At 47.5% G+C, this 17,205-nt stretch overlaps 5 protein-coding genes across 5 annotated transcripts in view; 1 reads left to right on the top strand and 4 right to left on the bottom strand.

Annotated features, from left to right (window-relative positions):
* The window catches only part of rpl35a (ribosomal protein L35a), a 97,680-nt gene that overhangs the window by 52,926 nt on the left and 27,549 nt on the right, over positions 1-17,205 (bottom strand). The window lies entirely within an intron of this gene.
* On the bottom strand, positions 3,867-4,799 carry or60a1 (odorant receptor, family 60, subfamily A, member 1). The gene has a single exon (XM_076735987.1). The coding sequence runs from the start codon at positions 4,797-4,799 to the stop codon at positions 3,867-3,869; it is 933 nt and encodes a 310-aa protein (XP_076592102.1).
* On the bottom strand, positions 8,055-8,984 carry LOC143323316 (olfactory receptor 6E1-like). Its single transcript, XM_076735126.1, has one exon. The coding sequence runs from the start codon at positions 8,982-8,984 to the stop codon at positions 8,055-8,057; it is 930 nt and encodes a 309-aa protein (XP_076591241.1).
* Positions 11,363-12,319, bottom strand: LOC143323317 (olfactory receptor 4B13-like). The gene has a single exon (XM_076735127.1). It carries the CDS (start codon positions 12,317-12,319, stop codon positions 11,363-11,365), a length of 957 nt encoding a protein of 318 aa, XP_076591242.1.
* LOC143323318 (olfactory receptor 10C1-like) lies at positions 15,613-16,557 on the top strand. The gene has a single exon (XM_076735128.1). It carries the CDS (start codon positions 15,613-15,615, stop codon positions 16,555-16,557), a length of 945 nt encoding a protein of 314 aa, XP_076591243.1.

The following is a 17,205-nucleotide window of genomic DNA, read 5'->3' on the forward strand; positions in this document are numbered from 1 at the left end:
TCCTTATTTTCACTGAGACGACAACAAGCCCCTTCTGTTCATGTGAGGTGTCCGTCTGAAGGTCAGAGTGCGGCGGCCATTTTGAAACTAAGGTGTCGCCGAGGCAGACATGTTTCCTGGAGTTATGACGCGGAAACCGTGGAAGGTTAGCACATCTGCTGGCTGATGATAAAACATCTTCTGTGGACTTTTAAAGTGTTTTGGACAAAATATTTGACTGGATCGGATCGTCTGGACCTTGTTCGTGTAACCAGCCAAGTGTTATTGATCGGTAGACTTGATCGGTAGACTCGGTCGGAGTCGCTTCAGTTTTCTAATGGTTTGTGTGTCGCTGGTGTTGGTTGGACCTTTAGTTCTGATTGTGTATTCAAGCAGTTTATGAGTCAAATCAGAAGCATCTCAGCTCTCCATCCATGTGCGTCTTCAGCATTCAGATGTTTGAACGGTGGCCGCTAACGTGATGATGTGGTCGTTAAAGGTCAGGTGTGTTCATGAACCCGAGAGGAACGTGGGACAAACATGGAGGCTGTGATGTCGTCATGTTCATCATTTCTCAGTAATGAGCCCCGCTGGAGCTCCAGTCTGTGAGGACACCTGGACACTCTGGAGGATCTAACCAGCTTCACTAATGGGCCAATTAGCTCGCTGTGCATCACAGAGGATCATGGGAGGACGCTCCTCCGTCGCCATGGTTACTGAGTGGAGCAGTGATTGTTTTGGTGTTTATGGTCTGTGCCTCGTCTTCCATCACAAAGTCAGATTTCATTCTGGGCCACTGACGTCGTTTCAGACACACCTGTAAGCTCAGTCTGTAGTTTAACTGAACACACACACACACACACACACACACACACACACACACACACACACACACACCTGTAAGCTCGGCCTCTGGTTTCAGGTTTGAAATGTTCAGAGTAATAAATCAGATCAATAAATTGTTGTTCTGAAATTTGCTTTGAAGTTGACGAACAAACATATTTTGAAGATTTTGTGAGGTTGCAGGGAATCATGGGAGTTGTTGTTTGTCATGACTCAGCAGAAATCGTACTTACAGACCAGGTGACACATTAAAGTTTTATTCAGGTTATGTTTCATCACGTTGATTCATTTCATGCTTGGGAAATAGCTGAAAGTTAGCGTTAGCGTTAGCATTAGCATAACATTAACTAGCTAACTTACCATTAGATGAGCCGACTGCCCACACTGCGGCTGTAGCTAACGTAATGTAGTGAACTCGGTCGTGTGTTAGCCGACTGCTGTTATCAGCGGTCAAAACAATCGTACTGAAAATGTCTCGATGAGCCTGTCGGACGTTCTAACGTTCTAACGTCACAGTGCTCATTAGCTCGGTGGCTGGCGTGAGCATTGAGTAGCATATCGTAGTAAACTCGATCGATATTGAAATATATCGATAAACGAGGTCTCTGCTGGATCACTGTGTTCATTAAAATGAAAAACGATGCTGTGTGGAAGCAGATTTTTTTGATTTGCTTTAAATTTCTTTGCGTCGGCTCTATAGAGTAATAACTATTAAAGAAAGATCAAAGTCCAGCTTGTTCAGTCGGCCGCTGAGTGCAGATGAACGAGGTTAAAACTTTAGTTTACTATGTGAGAGGCACGGTGGCACGGTGGCAACACTGTCGCCTCACAGCAAGAAGGTCACCGGGCACCGGGTGTGTCCTCCACCATGCTTCGGTGCCTGCTGCTCGAGGAGGGCCTTTCTGTGTGGAGTTTGCATGTTCTCCCCGTGTTCACCTGGGGTATCCTCCGTAAAACATACCCCCACTAAAAACATGCAAGAAGATCACCACCTGACCAATGGTGACGCCGAAGATGGGTCCCCGGGCGCCGGTCTGGCTGCCCACCGCTCCTGGTCTGCCGCGGAGGAAGGACGACCAGGATGGGTTAAAGGCGGAAGTTAAATTTCACCGCGTGTGCCGTTGTGCTCGCATGTGTGTGACAAATAAAGGGGAATGTCTCCCCCCGATTCTTCTTCTTCTTCTTGATTCTTCGTGAGAGTAATATTGACCAGCATTCGGGCTCATTGTTCTGTACAGTTAGCTGCTAATGTTAGCATTACTCAGCTTGTACCGTCCTCTTGAACGAGGGACATTTTCATGTTGTAAGACGTCGTGAGTGACAGCTGGTGTCCTTCACTGCTGATCGAGCTGATTCTCTGGCCGTCTTGATCACGATTTATTCACTAAACCTGTTTCTGCTGCGCTTTGTTGCAGTTTCTAAAACTCAGCGGAGTCAGTTTGAAGCAGGCGTGTGGTTGGAGAACGTCACAAACGACGTACAAAGTTCAGTTTTAGGCCGACAGACGGATGCTGCTACTGTCTGCGATGCAGACTGTTCTGGGGTCAGTGCCGACACACCTGTTCAAAGAAACCTTCCGTCACCGACAGGTGATGTTTCATCAGACCCCGCATGTCTCATTTTAGGAGAATCACCCTCTTCCTCAGTCTCTCCATTCAGCGTTTGGCTTCTCTTCCTGTTCAGACTGATCTCAGAGCAGCCACTTATTCATAATGTCTGATGTAAAATCTCCTTGTGGCATTTGTTGTTTTGTTATTTGAGACAGTGGACATGAAAGTCAGGTTTCAGCGTTTGATGGATCAAACCCTCATTCAGTTTTCTGATCTGTCTTCAGCTTCTGCTCTGATGTGTGTCAGTTAATGTGTCACTTTGAGCTCGTTTTTGACGGCGGTTCGTCTTTAAGCAGCTTCGTGTGACTCAGAAATGATACTGATGGAATAAAATCGTTGTGTCCACACGTCCAGCTCGTCCTGTTGGACCTGCTCAGCTTTATTAGTGTCTTAAGACTCCAGAGTGTCTCAGTGCTGAAGACACTGTCCATGATGGTGTTTATGATGTACAGCGGTGATAAAGTTCATCTAAGATGAATGAGTGAATTTCAGAGTTCTGTCTACACTGAAGCGTAGACTCAGCTCATATAGACGTTCAACAAATACTCATTTTCATGATTCTGCTCATTTAACTCACTGTTTCCATTTATAGAACAAGTGTGTTTTAACTGCGGCGGGACAAAGGTTTGATTCGCCGCGGACTCGATCAGGAGCGTGTTTTCACTGTTTTGGCTTGTGACCTGTTGTGACCTGTTGTGACCTGTTGTCACCTTTTTTGACCCGTTGTGACCTGTTGTGACCTGTTGGGACCTGTTGTGACCTGTTGTGACCTGTTGGGACCTGTTGGGACCTGTTGGGACCTTTTTTGACCTGTTGTGACCTGTTGTGACCTGTTGGGACCTGTTGGGACCTGTTGGGACCTGTTGGGACCTTTTTTGACCTGCCGTCTCTGCACCGCCTGAAACCCTCCAGCGTCTGTGGAGGCGACACAGTGCAGAACAACGTTACACGTGAAGAAGAGTGAAGTTCATTTCAGCTCCTTTAATCCTTTAATAAAAGATGCGACACATGAGGATGAAAAGGGAGAAAAGAGCTTGGAGGTCCTGTCAAACACCTTTGAGGTGATCAGAGTGCTGGATGGAAGGTCTGCAGGTGTCAGCCCTTAAAAAATCTCCTTCTTGCTGTAATGATGCAAAGTTTAGTTTAATGTTGGACTTTTTCTAGTTTAAGTTTCACAGTCGATGATTTTCTTTCTTTTCTGACTGTTTGACTTTCATTTCCTGGTCCTGCAATAAACTCAATAATCACTTTAAATCGTACTTTTCCACCACAGTGTTACCTGAGTGTCGTGATGCAGTTTCATAAAGGATCAAATACTCAGAAGGTCATGAAACAAAGAGCTGACCGTGACGATCATCCCTCGGTGTATTTTATTGATTCAGAGACACAGTGAACACAGATCAGCAGCCTGACGTCTGCCTGAAGCCTCTAAAGTTACAACCCCAAGTTTTTCTCTTTCATCCTTTTCTTTAGGCTTTGCCGAATCTCTCGCATTTTAATACCATAAATTATGGGATGCAGCAGAGGAGGGATGACAAAAAAAAGCAAACATGTAAAAATGTTCACAGCTTTTGGAACTTCGTGACTCAAACGATTATTAATGACACCAAAGAAGGTCGCCGCCGAGAAGTTGATGAAGGTCAGTAAGTGAGGGGTGCAGGTCTGCAGCGCTTTCCTCTGAGACTCCTTCGAGGTCTTTAGCATCACTGTGAGAATATGAACGTATGACAGAATGACCAGAAAACAGGGGATCACGATCACGCAGAGGGCGCAGCACAGACCGTACGCAGCGATCACACTCGTCCTCTCGCAGGAAAGGTTCGCGATCACCAAACTGTCGCATAGAAGTTTATCAACGGTGTGTCTGCACAGCCTGAGTCTGGACGTCAGATACACCTGGACGGCCGAGGACGAGCTCAGGAGGAAATAAACCACCGACAGCATCCGTTTGACCTTCGCCGGCGTCATGATGGAGTGGTACAGCAGAGGTTTACAGATGGAAATGTACCGATCGTACGCCATCAGCGCCAAGATGCAGAAGATGCAGCCGCCGTACACGTTGGTGAAAAACACCTGCGTTAAACATCCTTGCAGAGAAGTCTCCTTCCTGTTCGCTATGAAGTGTCTGATGATGTTGGGACAGACCGACGAGCTGCCCATCACTCCGCTCAGAGCCAGATTGACCAACAGAACGTACATCGGCCTGTGAAGGCGAGACTCGGCCAGAATGATCAGAACCAGGACCAAGTTAACACACAGACCCAAAATGTAAAGGACGAAGACGCAAAGGACGAGCGCAAAGCTGTAGAGGCCAAGAGCGCTGTAGATGGTGAAGGTGATGGGAGGCGTGGACGCAGAGCTGTTCATAGTGACGCCTTAAAACCAGTCAGAACGTTGGAAATAATGCACAAAACCGTCCTCCACCTTTTCCCAACCTGCTCGTCTGCCGGCGGCTCAGCACACACATGATGGCGGAGCTGCCGTTAATGTCCCAGCCTGCATTGTGCTCGATGTCAGCCTTTCCCTTCTCCTCCTCCTCTTCCTCCTCTGAGTGTGAGCTCCATCAGAAGCGTCTGCTTTTATAAAGCTCTGGTATCTCTGCCTTTGTCCTCGGGGGCCTGTCCTCAGGATGTCCACAGCTCGTTCCTCGTGCTCTGATGGCGTCCCGGCCTTCACCTGCTGTACGCCTCATCATGTTTCCCTCACCTGCTTCTCTTTTAATCGTCTGTCGGTACAAACTCAGCGCTTCCTCTTGTTTCCTGCTCGTCTCGATAAGTTCGGGGTTTGTGAGCTGAAACGTGATGAAATCTGTGGTTTGAAAACAAAACGGTCGTCCCAGATTTCACCGTGAGACTCGACGCTGACCCAAACCCAAACCTGCAGTAAAGTTGTCAGAGCGGCGCGATGACACGCGACTGCAAACGGACCAATCAGAATACGAGATGACGTCTTTTGTCGGTGCCATTTTGAATAAAGATTGAGAAAATCGAATCCGTGCTCTCGTACGGACCAAAATGACGGCAGCAAAGTGAAAAGGAGTGTGGTGGACTCGACGATGCTGTCGGCGCTGCGGCCTTGCATGGCGTGTTTGCTGATTTGCTGAATTTTCTCATATTTCTTTACAATTTTAAATGGAAGCTCCTTCGGTGCTGTTCCCCCCTCACCTGCAGCCCTCCCTCATCTGCTCCGCAGGTACCTGGACTACAGCATGTGTGCTGGTCTGCTTCCTGTCTTCTGTTGCTGTCTTTGCCTGTGTTGGGCTGCTTCTCTGGTTTTGACCCGAGCCTGCCTCAACATCCCGTTAGCCTTTCTACTTCATTGTGCCTGTCAAAGGACCATTGTGGTGGATTTAGGGGCATCAGAATTAGGCTGTGCACAGAAGTGAGCTATATCCCCTTGGTTCTGTACCTTTGGTTCTCTGCGTGTCAGTTTGTTTCCAGCCAGAGACGTGCGGTTCCACGTCACTAGAACCCTTCTGCGATGCCGGGGGTCGGCATGCAGGGGTCCCTGCCTTTGCCTGCTGCCTGGCTGGCGATGAGCCCGACTCCAGTTCCTATTCTTGCAGGTGGTGGGCCCTCACAACGCTAACGCTAACGTGCTAAATATCAACATGCCTGCATTAACATTGTGGCCATGTTAGCATGCTGTTAGCATTTAGCTGAGCTGCTAGCATGACTGAGTGTTCTTCAGTGTGATGCCTTTGTACCTTTGTTGACTATATATGGAGTTACTATATGATGTAATATATTGATATTATGATATAAAAATACTTCAGATTTTATCCTAATTGTCTACTAAATGTTTAAGATATGAGTGGCAGTAAAATCTATGAAAATGATTAGTAAATAAAAGTTATTTCCTCTAAAAACATTCAAATATCTGTTTTTGTGAAATATATCTGTAAGAGGGCAAAAGAAGCATTGAAATCTTTTTAAATCGCTCAGAGTGAAAATCTGCAAACGCGCCTTTTTACACTTTGATGATGGAACTGAATTCAGCCCAAAGCTCGAAAAGGTCGTCTCTGTCCTTCGCAGGACTGTTCGTCCTCTCTGGACGTCAGTCTGGACGAGGCTCTGCAGCGTCTGCGGGCTTCAGCTCAGAACGATCAAATGACAGAGAAGGAGGCGCTAGAGGAGACGAGGAGGCGCTAGAGGAGACGAGGAGACGTTAGAGGAGACGAGGAGGCGCTAGAGGAGACGAGGAGGCCTTAGAGGAGACGAGGAGGCGCTAGAGGAGACGAGGAGGCGCTAGAGGAGACGAGGAGACGTTAGAGGAGATGAGGAGGCGCTAGAGGAGACGAGGAGGCGTTAGAGGAGATGAGGAGGCGCTAGAGGAGACGAGGAGGCGCTAGAGGAGATGAGGAGACGTTAGAGGAGACGAGGAGGCGCTAGAGGAGACGAGGAGACGTTAGAGGAGATGAGGAGGCGCTAGAGGAGACGAGGAGGCGTTAGAGGAGACGAGGAGGCGCTAGAGGAGACGAGGAGGCGCTAGAGGAGACGAGGAGGCGTTAGAGGAGACGAGGAGGCGCTAGAGGAGATGAGGAGGCGTTAGAGGAGATGAGGAGGCGCTAGAGGAGACGAGGAGGCGCTAGAGGAGATGAGGAGGCGTTAGAGGAGGCGTTAGAGGAGACGTTAGAGGAGACGAGGAGGCGCTAGAGGAGACGAGGAGGCGTTAGAGGAGATGAGGAGGCGTTAGAGGAGATGAGGAGGCGCTAGAGGAGACGAGGAGGCGCTAGAGGAGATGAGGAGGCGTTAGAGGAGGCGTTAGAGGAGACGTTAGAGGAGACGTTAGAGGAGACGAGGAGGCGCTAGAGGAGATGAGGAGACGTTAGAGGAGACGTTAGAGGAGACGAGGAGGCGCTAGAGGAGACGAGGAGGCGTTAGAGGAGACGAGGAGGCGCTAGAGGAGACGAGGAGGCGTTAGAGGAGACGAGCTGGGCGGCACAAAGCTTCAACGCTCACAGCTGAACCTGGAAACCTGGAAACCTGGAAACCTGGAAAGCCTGAACTGTCCGTCAGAAACGTCTGTGCGACTCTTCAGTTTCCTTCAGATACTGAAACGAGACGAGAATTAAAAGTAGAGAATCTGAAGTGAATTATTCTGGAATTATTCAGTGGATTTATTTATTATCTGAACTCTACTTTCATCCTGTTTCTGTCTCACTTTTATCATCAGGTGTCTTTTATTCTTGGTCTTATTTTACTTTGGTTTTCTTTTTGTGTTGTGTTTGTGTTGTCGAGACCGTTGCCTCGTCTCCCCTCGAGGATCTTTTCGGAGCGCAGAGACACGTAGATGCTTCATGTCTGTGCTGTCAGACGATCGTCTCTGTAAATCCACGGTGTCATTTTCACTAATCTTCCCTTTCAAAGAGGAACAGAAAAGACGCATTAAGTTGTTTCTGACTCATAAATATGGATTTTAAAGTCTTTTATTGAGTGAACTGGCAGAAATGCTTCAGTCAGTTGTCCTCTAATAATCCACACCAACCCAACATTTATCATCTTAGAGGACATGAGCATGTTCTGCAGTGGGTTAGGGTTAGGGTTAGACAGGAAAACTGAAGGCTGACACTCAGCGTGGACGTGGACTCACAGTAACACATGAAGACAGACAGGCACAATTCTAAATTCTTTTGCCAAAAGCAAGATTTTTGCATATGATTCGAATTTTGGAAATATTGAGTCCGTACATGACGGGGTTGAAGAGCGGCTGACATGTCAGCCAGTACAACGAGAGGAAAATGCGCAGCATTGTGGGTAAACTGCTCATATTGAATCTGCTCTGCACGATTTCAAAGAAACAGCCGAAAGAGAAGTTGAGCAGAGAAGCCAGGTGAGGCGTGCAGGTGCTGACGGCTTTCTGTCGGGTCTGCTTAGAGCCAGAAAAACACACGTGGAGAATCCTGACATACGTGTAAAGAATGAGAATAATGAGACCAAAGATGACCGTGAACATGTACACGAGGCCGTAGATGTTGTTGAGCGTGGTGTCGCCGCACGCCAGCTTAACGATGGAGTAATTATCACAGTACACTTTGTGGATGGTGTTTCCACACAGCTGCAGAGGGACACTCAGAGACATCATGACCACTGTGGCCAGCACACTGTACAACCACACGAACGCTGTCAGCACCGCAACCTTACAGGACGTCATGTGTGTGCTGTAACGCAGAGGATCACAGATGGCCAGGTATCTGTCATAGGACATGACCCCTAAACTGAAGAACTGCACACTTCCATAGAAATGCACACAGTAGATCTGCAGGAAGCAAAAAGGAGCAGAAACAGTGTGAATGTCGGAGAGGATCTGAAGCAGAAGGAACGGAAACAAGCCTGAACTCCCATACAGCTCGTTGACAAACAGGCTGCACAGGAACAGGTACATGGGCTCATGTAGGCTTCTGTTCACACAGATCACCACGATGAGCAGCAGGTTGGCGCAAACTATTAACACGTACACAGACATAACAACTAGGAAAAACAGGTATTTTAAAAGTCCAGCGTCCACGTAGGCAACGAGGGAAAAGTCTGAGACCTGGGTGGAGTTGATCATAGTCCTTCATGCGGCTCGTGGATCAGCCGGAACATGACGCGGTGGATCGGCTGGTTTCAGTGATGAGACGGCGTGTCCGATTGTTAAAGGTGTCGTCTACGCCGTGAACGTGTGTGCAGCTGCAGCGTCAATCACTCACAAGCACATTAATTCATTATGAGAGCGAGTAAGAATCAGCCGCGCTGCCACGTCCGGAGTCACGAGAGGAAACCGCCTCGTGGACCCACTTTGACATCGTGTGTCTCGTCTGCTTCCCTCCTCTCTGAGCTGAAGCTGCTTCTGCTTCTTTAAGCCTTTCCCGCTCAGCACAGGCTTCAGCAGCTTTCTGTCCAGGGACTGCACGTGGACATCAGCTGATGGCAGGTCTGTCTCAGAGGCTGAGACGTCCCTCTCACATAAACACAGAAATAGAAACGATCATAGAACCGCTGATCGATTAGTATCATAAACCTTCTTCACTCTGTATATCTGATAGATCTAAACCGACCATTTTCTTCACAAGATGTCCACGGGGACAGGGGGACAGGGGGACAGGGGAACACGGGGACACAGGGACACGGGGACACCCTTTGAGGTGTATTCTAATGATTTAAATCTTCAGTGCCACAGACGAGATGAGAGACGGACAGACTCAGTGGGCTTGTTCCAGGATGTCGATTCCTTGGACTTCATGTCAGCGAGACAGCTGCTTTCTGGAATCACACACACGAGAAACTGTGTGACGTCACCTGGACAGGTGCATCCAGGTGTGAACCACAGGACGTCAGTAGTTTGGTTTCTGACTGGACCGCTCTCCGGCTGTGACGCACAGATCATGCAGCTGATTAAGATGGATCACAGTCTGAACTCAGTCTGAACACTCAGGATCAGAATCCGGTTTCTGTGTGGACTCATGGAAGGAACAGTTCACGGGGGGGTGGACAGAAATGACATAAAAGCGAAGGACAGGGGTCTCTGAAGCGTCGCCGTAAACTGTGGTCCAGAACATCGAGGACCGTCTCGTTTGACGCTCAGTGACGTTGAAATTTCTCACCGAAGTCCGTGAGCTGGTCCCTCGTGTGCTTTGCTAAATTTTTTATGTTAGCGCCTTTTGTTGGCAACTTTTCTCCTCATCAGTTTCTTTAACAACCAAACCTGGACGTGGTCTCCATCTTTAATCAGCCGACACGGAACAAAACCCACAATGCACCACAGTTACCAGGTTAACCTCAGCGAGAGCCAGTGAGACGAGCAAGAGGAGGAGGAGGAGCTGAAGTACGGGACGTGTGTGTCTGCATACAGGAGATACAGCCTGCTGACGTTGATGATGATGATGACGACGACGACGATGAAGATGGTGGTGTGTACATGTTAAAAAGGACTCTGCTTATTTAAGCCGTGAACATGCAGTTTATGACTTGTAGGCCTGTGGGTGTTTCAGGGGTACTACAGACTCTGCGGTTCACCTTTGGGTCCCTGTCAGCCGTCACACTGACTGTCTGCCCTGCAGCGCCTCCCAGAGGGGACAAGGTGGAACAGGTTGTGTCCAGGTGTGACGGGTGTAGTATCTGCTCTTCTGCAGGAAACTCTGACCTCCTGGGCTTGAGGAATCTTTCCACCCGTATATAATGTAAACCTTTAACATAAACGTTGAGAGGCCATGACCGTATTAGGTTTTCTTCAACTCTTCTGTATTTAGTTGTATGAACACAACTCCCCCATATAATTCATGTCTGAGATGCTGTATGTGTGTGTTGATTCTATTGGCCGAAACCACCCAGACATAGCATGCTGTCTGAGATGCTGTACTTGCTTTAATAAACCTTTTTATGTATGAACAAGACAGTATCGGCGGAGAACTTCTTCATCATCTTCACTTCATTGCTGCATCATTGATACACAACACGGGTCTGCAGTGATGATTCACGGCCGGCGTGCACTTCCTGAATGGAGGGCAGTCCTGTGTTTTACATGGTCAGAACAGACTTTTGCCTTTTTCTTCAGAGCTGTTTAAGGACGTTGAGCAGGAATATGTGAGAGCTGCTGGTAGTTCTGGTCGCTCAAAGCGTCACAAGCCTGATTCTTCACTGCGTTTCTCTCGGGGCTTTAAGGTTGTTTAGACTTTTTAATGTCAGTCTTCATTTGGAAATAGAGCAGATTTTATCTCACGTCATCAGATGGATTCAAAGACTTTTAAACACAAGTACCAAATCAATAATCATGATCATTCTATTCACGGTAGATAATAATAATGATGATGATACGGTGCCTTTAGAGGTGAACATACCTGAACAGGAACAGTAACAAACAGTAATAAACATTCAGTAAACAGACAAATAATGAATGAATCTGTGCAGTTAGAGTACAGTCACATGATTAAACGGTGAAGATCGAATCTGTTAGCTGTCAGATAATTTGTGCATTTTCTCCCCAAAGAACAGAGTTTTGCACACGGTGCGTATTTTGGACATCTTCAGTCCGTACAGTAAAGGGTTGATGAGCGGCTGACATGTCAGCCAGTACAACGAGAGGAAAATGCGCAACATGTTTGGTAAATTATACAGATTGAATCTGCTCTGCACGATTTCAAAGAAACAGCCGAAAGAGAAGTTGAGCAGAGAAGCCAGGTGAGGCGTGCAGGTGCTGACGGCTTTCTGTCGGGTCTGCTTAGAGCCAGAAAAACACACGTGGAGAATCCTGACATACGTGTAAATAATGAGCATTATGAGACCAAAGATGACCGTGAACATGTGAGAAAGGCCAAAGATGTTGTTGAGCGTGGTGTCGCCGCACGCCAGTTTAACGATGTAGTAATTATCACAGTACACTTTGTTAATGACGTTCCCACACAGCTGCAGAGGAAGAGTCAGACACCACACGATGATCATGTTGATGAAAAAAGGGTAGACCCATATCAGAGCCGTGAGCATGCTAATCTTACTGGATGTCATCCGAGTGTTATACTGCAGAGGATGACAGATAGCGAGGTATCTGTCGTAGGACATGATGGCTAAGGTCAGGAACTCTACGCCTCCGTACGAGTACAAGCAGAAAACCTGCAGGAAGCAAAGTGAAGCAGAAACAGTGTGAATGTCCGAGAGAACCTGAACCAGAAGGAGAGGAAACAAGCCTGAACTCCCATACAGCTCGTTGACAAACAGGCTGCACAGGAACAGGTACATGGGCTCATGTAAGCTTCTGTTCACACAGATCACCACGATGAGCAGCAGGTTGGCACCAACTATTGAGAGGTAAGAAGTCAAAATAATCAGGAAGTACAAGTACTGGAAAACCCCCGTGTCAAAGTAGGCAGCGAGAGTGAAATACGAAACCTGCGTGGAGTTCGTCATCATCATCTTCATCAGTTATTAGCTCTGTTCACAGGACCAACATGTTCCAGTAAACAAGTAAACAAGTTTCAGAAAGCATCATATAAACACACAGTATGTGAACACCAATCAGATTCACCTGAGCCGACACAAATGTAGAAACACCTGCAGTGGACAGGTGATCTTAGTCAAAGTCAGCGTGACTGTGGCAGAGGATGAAGCACTGACCTGCCCTCCTGCCGCACCACCACCACCACCCGACACACACACCCATTCTGCTCCTTTAACCCCCTCAGGTCAGGGGGCGACGCCCACAGCGGCCGTCCCACCTCCTCGTCACCTGACTCAGGTGTCACTGACTTTTCCTCCTGATGGCAGAAAAAAGCATCCTTTCATGTTTCTTTGTTACAAAATGTCTTGTTTCCACCTTAAAGCTGATCAGGGGATGATTTAATGATCAGTGATCATGAAAAGACAAAGAGAGTTCTTCAAGAGCAGAACCTCTTCAGCCTGAGACGTTTGGGATGACGTTGTCAGATCAACCATCCCAAACCAGACCAGACGCAGTGAGATGGCGTCCTCGAGGAGACGCTCGACGTGTCTCACTGCGTTTTGTTCGGTGGTGGTTCAGTTTATCCAATGGAATGAACCAATGGTTGTGTTCAGGAGGGTGGAGCTGCACAGCTGTGGTTGACTTTCAGTGTTCATTATGTGCTTTGGTTTTTTGGTTGTCCGCCCGTCCATCTGTCCGTCCATCTGTCCGTCCGTCCATCCGTCTGTCTGTTGGTCCATTCTCATGGATGTGATATCTCAGGAACCCCTTGAGGGAATTCCCTCAAAGTCGGCACAAGCGTCCGTTTGGACTCATGGATGAACTGAGTAGATTTTGGAGGTCAAAGGTCACTGTGACCTCACACAACCAGTTTTTGACCATAACTCAAGAATTCATACTTATGAGACATCTGTCCGTCCGTCTCATAGGATAAAATGATGGAGTGATGAGATTTTAGTCTGCGCCTGGAGTGTGGACACTTTATCCGATCAGGGGCCATCACAGTGTTTGTGACATCCTTCAAGGGCCAAACTAAACCACTGAACACATTTATCACACCAACCTAACGGCCCGAACCGGATCTCTTTGGTGAGACACGTCCGATGGTGATGATGATGATGCTACTCGCAGCTGCTCTCCAGGTTTTGGTTGGTCGGTCAGCTTGAGGTTCAGCTCCTTCACAAATTCTCCTTCTGAAGGAGGTTTCGGCCTCTTAGCTGTTAGCTTAGCACAAACCTGCTGCAGAACACTGTCTGTCAGGATGAGGTCTGTGAAAGCTGCTTGTTGAGCATCAAACTCCTGAAGAGTGTTCACTTCATCCTGTCTGTAACTGTGATGACTCTTCAGTTTGACCTTCATCATCAGAGAGCTCGTCCTCACAAACTGAGACACACTGGTTTGTCTTTAACTTCAACAGAAAACAGATTGTTTGTCCATTACGCTTGGAAAGCTCTGCTTCCTGTTTTCTTGACAGTCGTCATGATGCACATGATGTTAACGACTACGGGTGTGTTGCGTTCAGGGACCATTCAGAAGAATGTGTTAGACTACCATTTAATGTTGTTTTGGTGACGGTAATCGCTGTCTGGAGATTTTTTTTTTATTGTTTTTTTTTTGTTGTATTTATTAATTTCCTCATGGGCCTGATCAAACGGTCTCACAGGCCTCGTAAGGCCCTGAGGCCAGACGTTCCCCACCTCTGATCGAGACAGACATAAACTGCAACTCGACTGGTTGGTAGAGACATACAACAACATGCCAGTAATTCCAGTTTATTGGAGCAGCAGTATGTCTTACACACTTGGGGACCTCCATGTCCATCTGCCAGTCCACAGGCACTGGTCCAACCTCCTTGACAAACAGAGGAAGTGTCACCAGCCCAACAATAAGCTAAGCTTTCAGCATCTCAGGGCAAATCTTCATCCATCTCTGGTGCCTTGAACTCTGACCTCCAACCTTGCCTCCTCCACAGAGGACATGCTGGAAGGGCCCAGGAGTTCCCTTCACCATCTGACATGACTCTCAGTCAAGGCCAGCAGTTCTGCTGGGTGTAGTCTGGCCCTTTGTCCCTGGTGTGTTCCTTTGCTCAGTTTTCACTTCGTGATTACCACAGCAACTGTCTACTGTGCGCATTTAAGATTTAAGACTTAAGATTTAAGATACTTTGTTAATCACCACACAACATGCCATGCATCGGTGAACACAACAACACACACGACATGCACATGTCATGCTTTTTGGTGAAATTATTCCTCTGCGTTTGACCCATCCTGGTAAGTCCTTCCTCCGCGGCAGACCAGGAGCTGTGGGCTGCCGGCCGACAGCAGCCCCCGGGGACCCAGTTCCTTGTTGTCACCATTCGGTCAGGTGGTGATCTTCTTGCATGTTTTTAGTGGGGTTTTTGTGGAGGATACCCCAGGTGAACACGGGGAGAACATGCAAACTCCACACAGAAAGGCCTCAAGACAAAGGGCAGCAGCACCGAAGGCATGGTGGAGGACACGCCCCCCAGTGCCCACAGCGCCCTAGGCGGGAATCGAACCCCCGGACCTTCTAGCTGTGAGGCTACAGTGTTACCCCTGTTCCACCGTGGCACCTCCACCTTACTCGTAATCAGAAAACTTCTTCGATACTGCAGCACCCGATGTCTCTTTACGTCAGTGTGGTGTTTAACTCCCGTCAGGGGAGCAGGTGGGTGGAGGAGGAGTGACCCCATAAGTGACCAAAGTAGAGAAAACTGCAAACAATGTTCTGCTGAATTGTTCAAGGAGCTGTAATATTATATTTAAGAACTCCTATCAGCAGTGGGTTTCACTAAGTACCCAACTGTGAGTACTTGGTCTGATAAAAAGTGGCATGAGTATGTCCCTCGAAATGTGTATTTAACCAATCTATCAAACTGATTCTAAGATTTGACTGAATCACCACTTCTGTGACGCGGGTTAGATGGATGAGGTCAGTCTGCTGCTGTAGGCGTGTCTGGACCTGAAGAGGTTAAAAGAGGCCGACGGCGAGCTTCAGCTCAGCCTGACGACAGCAGGTCAGCAGGTGAACGTTAGGATTCATACAGTCACAAACTGTTAAGTGGTGTCTTGCGCTGGTGTTTTAGAGACTTTAAATACGGGATCCGTGAATAGTTTGCTTGATGATGATCTTCTTTCCTGCCTTGGCTGAATATGTGAAGTGTGTTCAACGTGTTAGCTGCAGAGTCCTACAGACTTCACCTGTGAACAGTGTTCTGATGGCTTAATGAAGCAAAAGGAGGACGATGATGATCAACTCCACTCAGGTTTCATATTTCACACTTGGTGCCTACTTTGACGTCGGACTCTTTAAATACTTATTTTTTATGATTCTTATGTCTTTATATGTGTTAATAGTTTGTGCCAACCTGCTGCTCATCGTGGTGATCTGTGTGAACAGAAGCTTACATGAGCCCATGTACCTGTTCCTGTGCAGCCTGTTTGTCAACGAGCTGTATGGGAGTTCAGGCTTGTTTCCGTTCCTTCTGGTTCAGATCCTCTCCGACATTCACGCTGTTTCTGCTTCACTTTGCTTCCTACAGGTTTTCTCTTTGTACTCTTATGGCGCTGGGGAATTTGCCAATTTAGCCGTCATGTCTTATGACAGATACCTGGCCATCTGTTGTCCTCTGCAGTATAACACACGAATGACCTTTAAGAAAATTGCCGTCCTCATTGCGGTGACGTGGTGTTGCCCGTTACTGCTGTGTATTGTGATGACGTCCTTGAGTACGTCCTTACAGCTGTGTGGGACCATTATTGAGAAAGTTTACTGTGACAACTTCTCCATAGTCAAACTGGCGTGTTCAGACACGACGATCAATAACATCTATGGGCTGTTTGTCACGTCGCTCTCCATCTTTTGTCCTCTAATGCTCATTTTTTACACGTACATGAAGATTCTCAGAGTGTGTTTTTCAGGTTGTAGACAGACCCGACACAAAGCCGTCAGTACCTGCACACCTCACCTGGCCTCCCTGCTCAACTTCTCCTGTGGGGCTTGCTTTGAAATACTGCAGAGCAGGTTTGATATGAACAATGTGCCCGTTGTTCTGAGGATCTTTTTATCTTTGTATTGGCTGACATGCCAGCCGGTTTTCAACCCTTTACTGTACGGACTAAATATGTCCAAAGTCCGCATCATATGTAAAAGTCTTGTCTTGGCGCTGAAATGTAGGCCACTGATGTAACGGCCATCCAACAGATTTCAGTGTTTGTCTGAGACTGAAAATGCATCTGTGTTGGTTTAAAGTGTGACGGCTGGCATTGAGGTGCACGTCTACGTTCACTAGCTGCCATCTGATGAGAGGAATTCGTTTCTGTGATGATTTCAAATGAATGCACTTTGTCTTATCACGCTGTGTGAAATGTATTTCCACAACGACAAATGAAAAAGTAATAAACATTCATGAAACGTGTTTTTATTTGGAGATATGAATCGTGTACGCTGCACTGATGTTTGCTCAAGCTGAGTAGTAACAGACAATATGCTCGATAAAGGTTAGAAACCGTCAAACAGTTTGGTCACTGCTCAGTGCACATTTTCAGTATTCAAACATCACTTCTGACCCCCTGTGACTTCCAGTCTCATGTGTTTCCATGGCTTCCTGAATAAATGGATCTCTTCATGCTACATAATCAATATGTCAGCAGATACCTTATAGAGCACCTCAGCTGTGGTGGTTATATGACCTCTGGTTGACCCGATGGGAACAAAAACCAAGTATCAGAAACTTGTGCCAGCTCAGACCCAGACCTGTTGTGACCTTCCCGCCCTTTCTGTGGATGAGGAAGCAGAAATCACCTCTGACCTCTCTTACTCACTGCCAGTGAAGTGC

Source organism: Chaetodon auriga, chromosome 7 (assembly GCF_051107435.1).
Source record: "Chaetodon auriga isolate fChaAug3 chromosome 7, fChaAug3.hap1, whole genome shotgun sequence".
In the NCBI taxonomy this organism is placed as follows: domain Eukaryota; kingdom Metazoa; phylum Chordata; class Actinopteri; order Chaetodontiformes; family Chaetodontidae; genus Chaetodon; species Chaetodon auriga.

Coding starts and splice junctions, on each gene's coding strand:
- or60a1 (XM_076735987.1), bottom strand. CDS start 4,799: ATGAACAGCTCTGCGTCCACGCCTCCCATCACCTTCACCATCTACAGC.
- LOC143323316 (XM_076735126.1), bottom strand. CDS start 8,984: ATGATCAACTCCACCCAGGTCTCAGACTTTTCCCTCGTTGCCTACGTG.
- LOC143323317 (XM_076735127.1), bottom strand. CDS start 12,319: ATGATGATGACGAACTCCACGCAGGTTTCGTATTTCACTCTCGCTGCC.
- LOC143323318 (XM_076735128.1), top strand. CDS start 15,613: ATGATGATCAACTCCACTCAGGTTTCATATTTCACACTTGGTGCCTAC.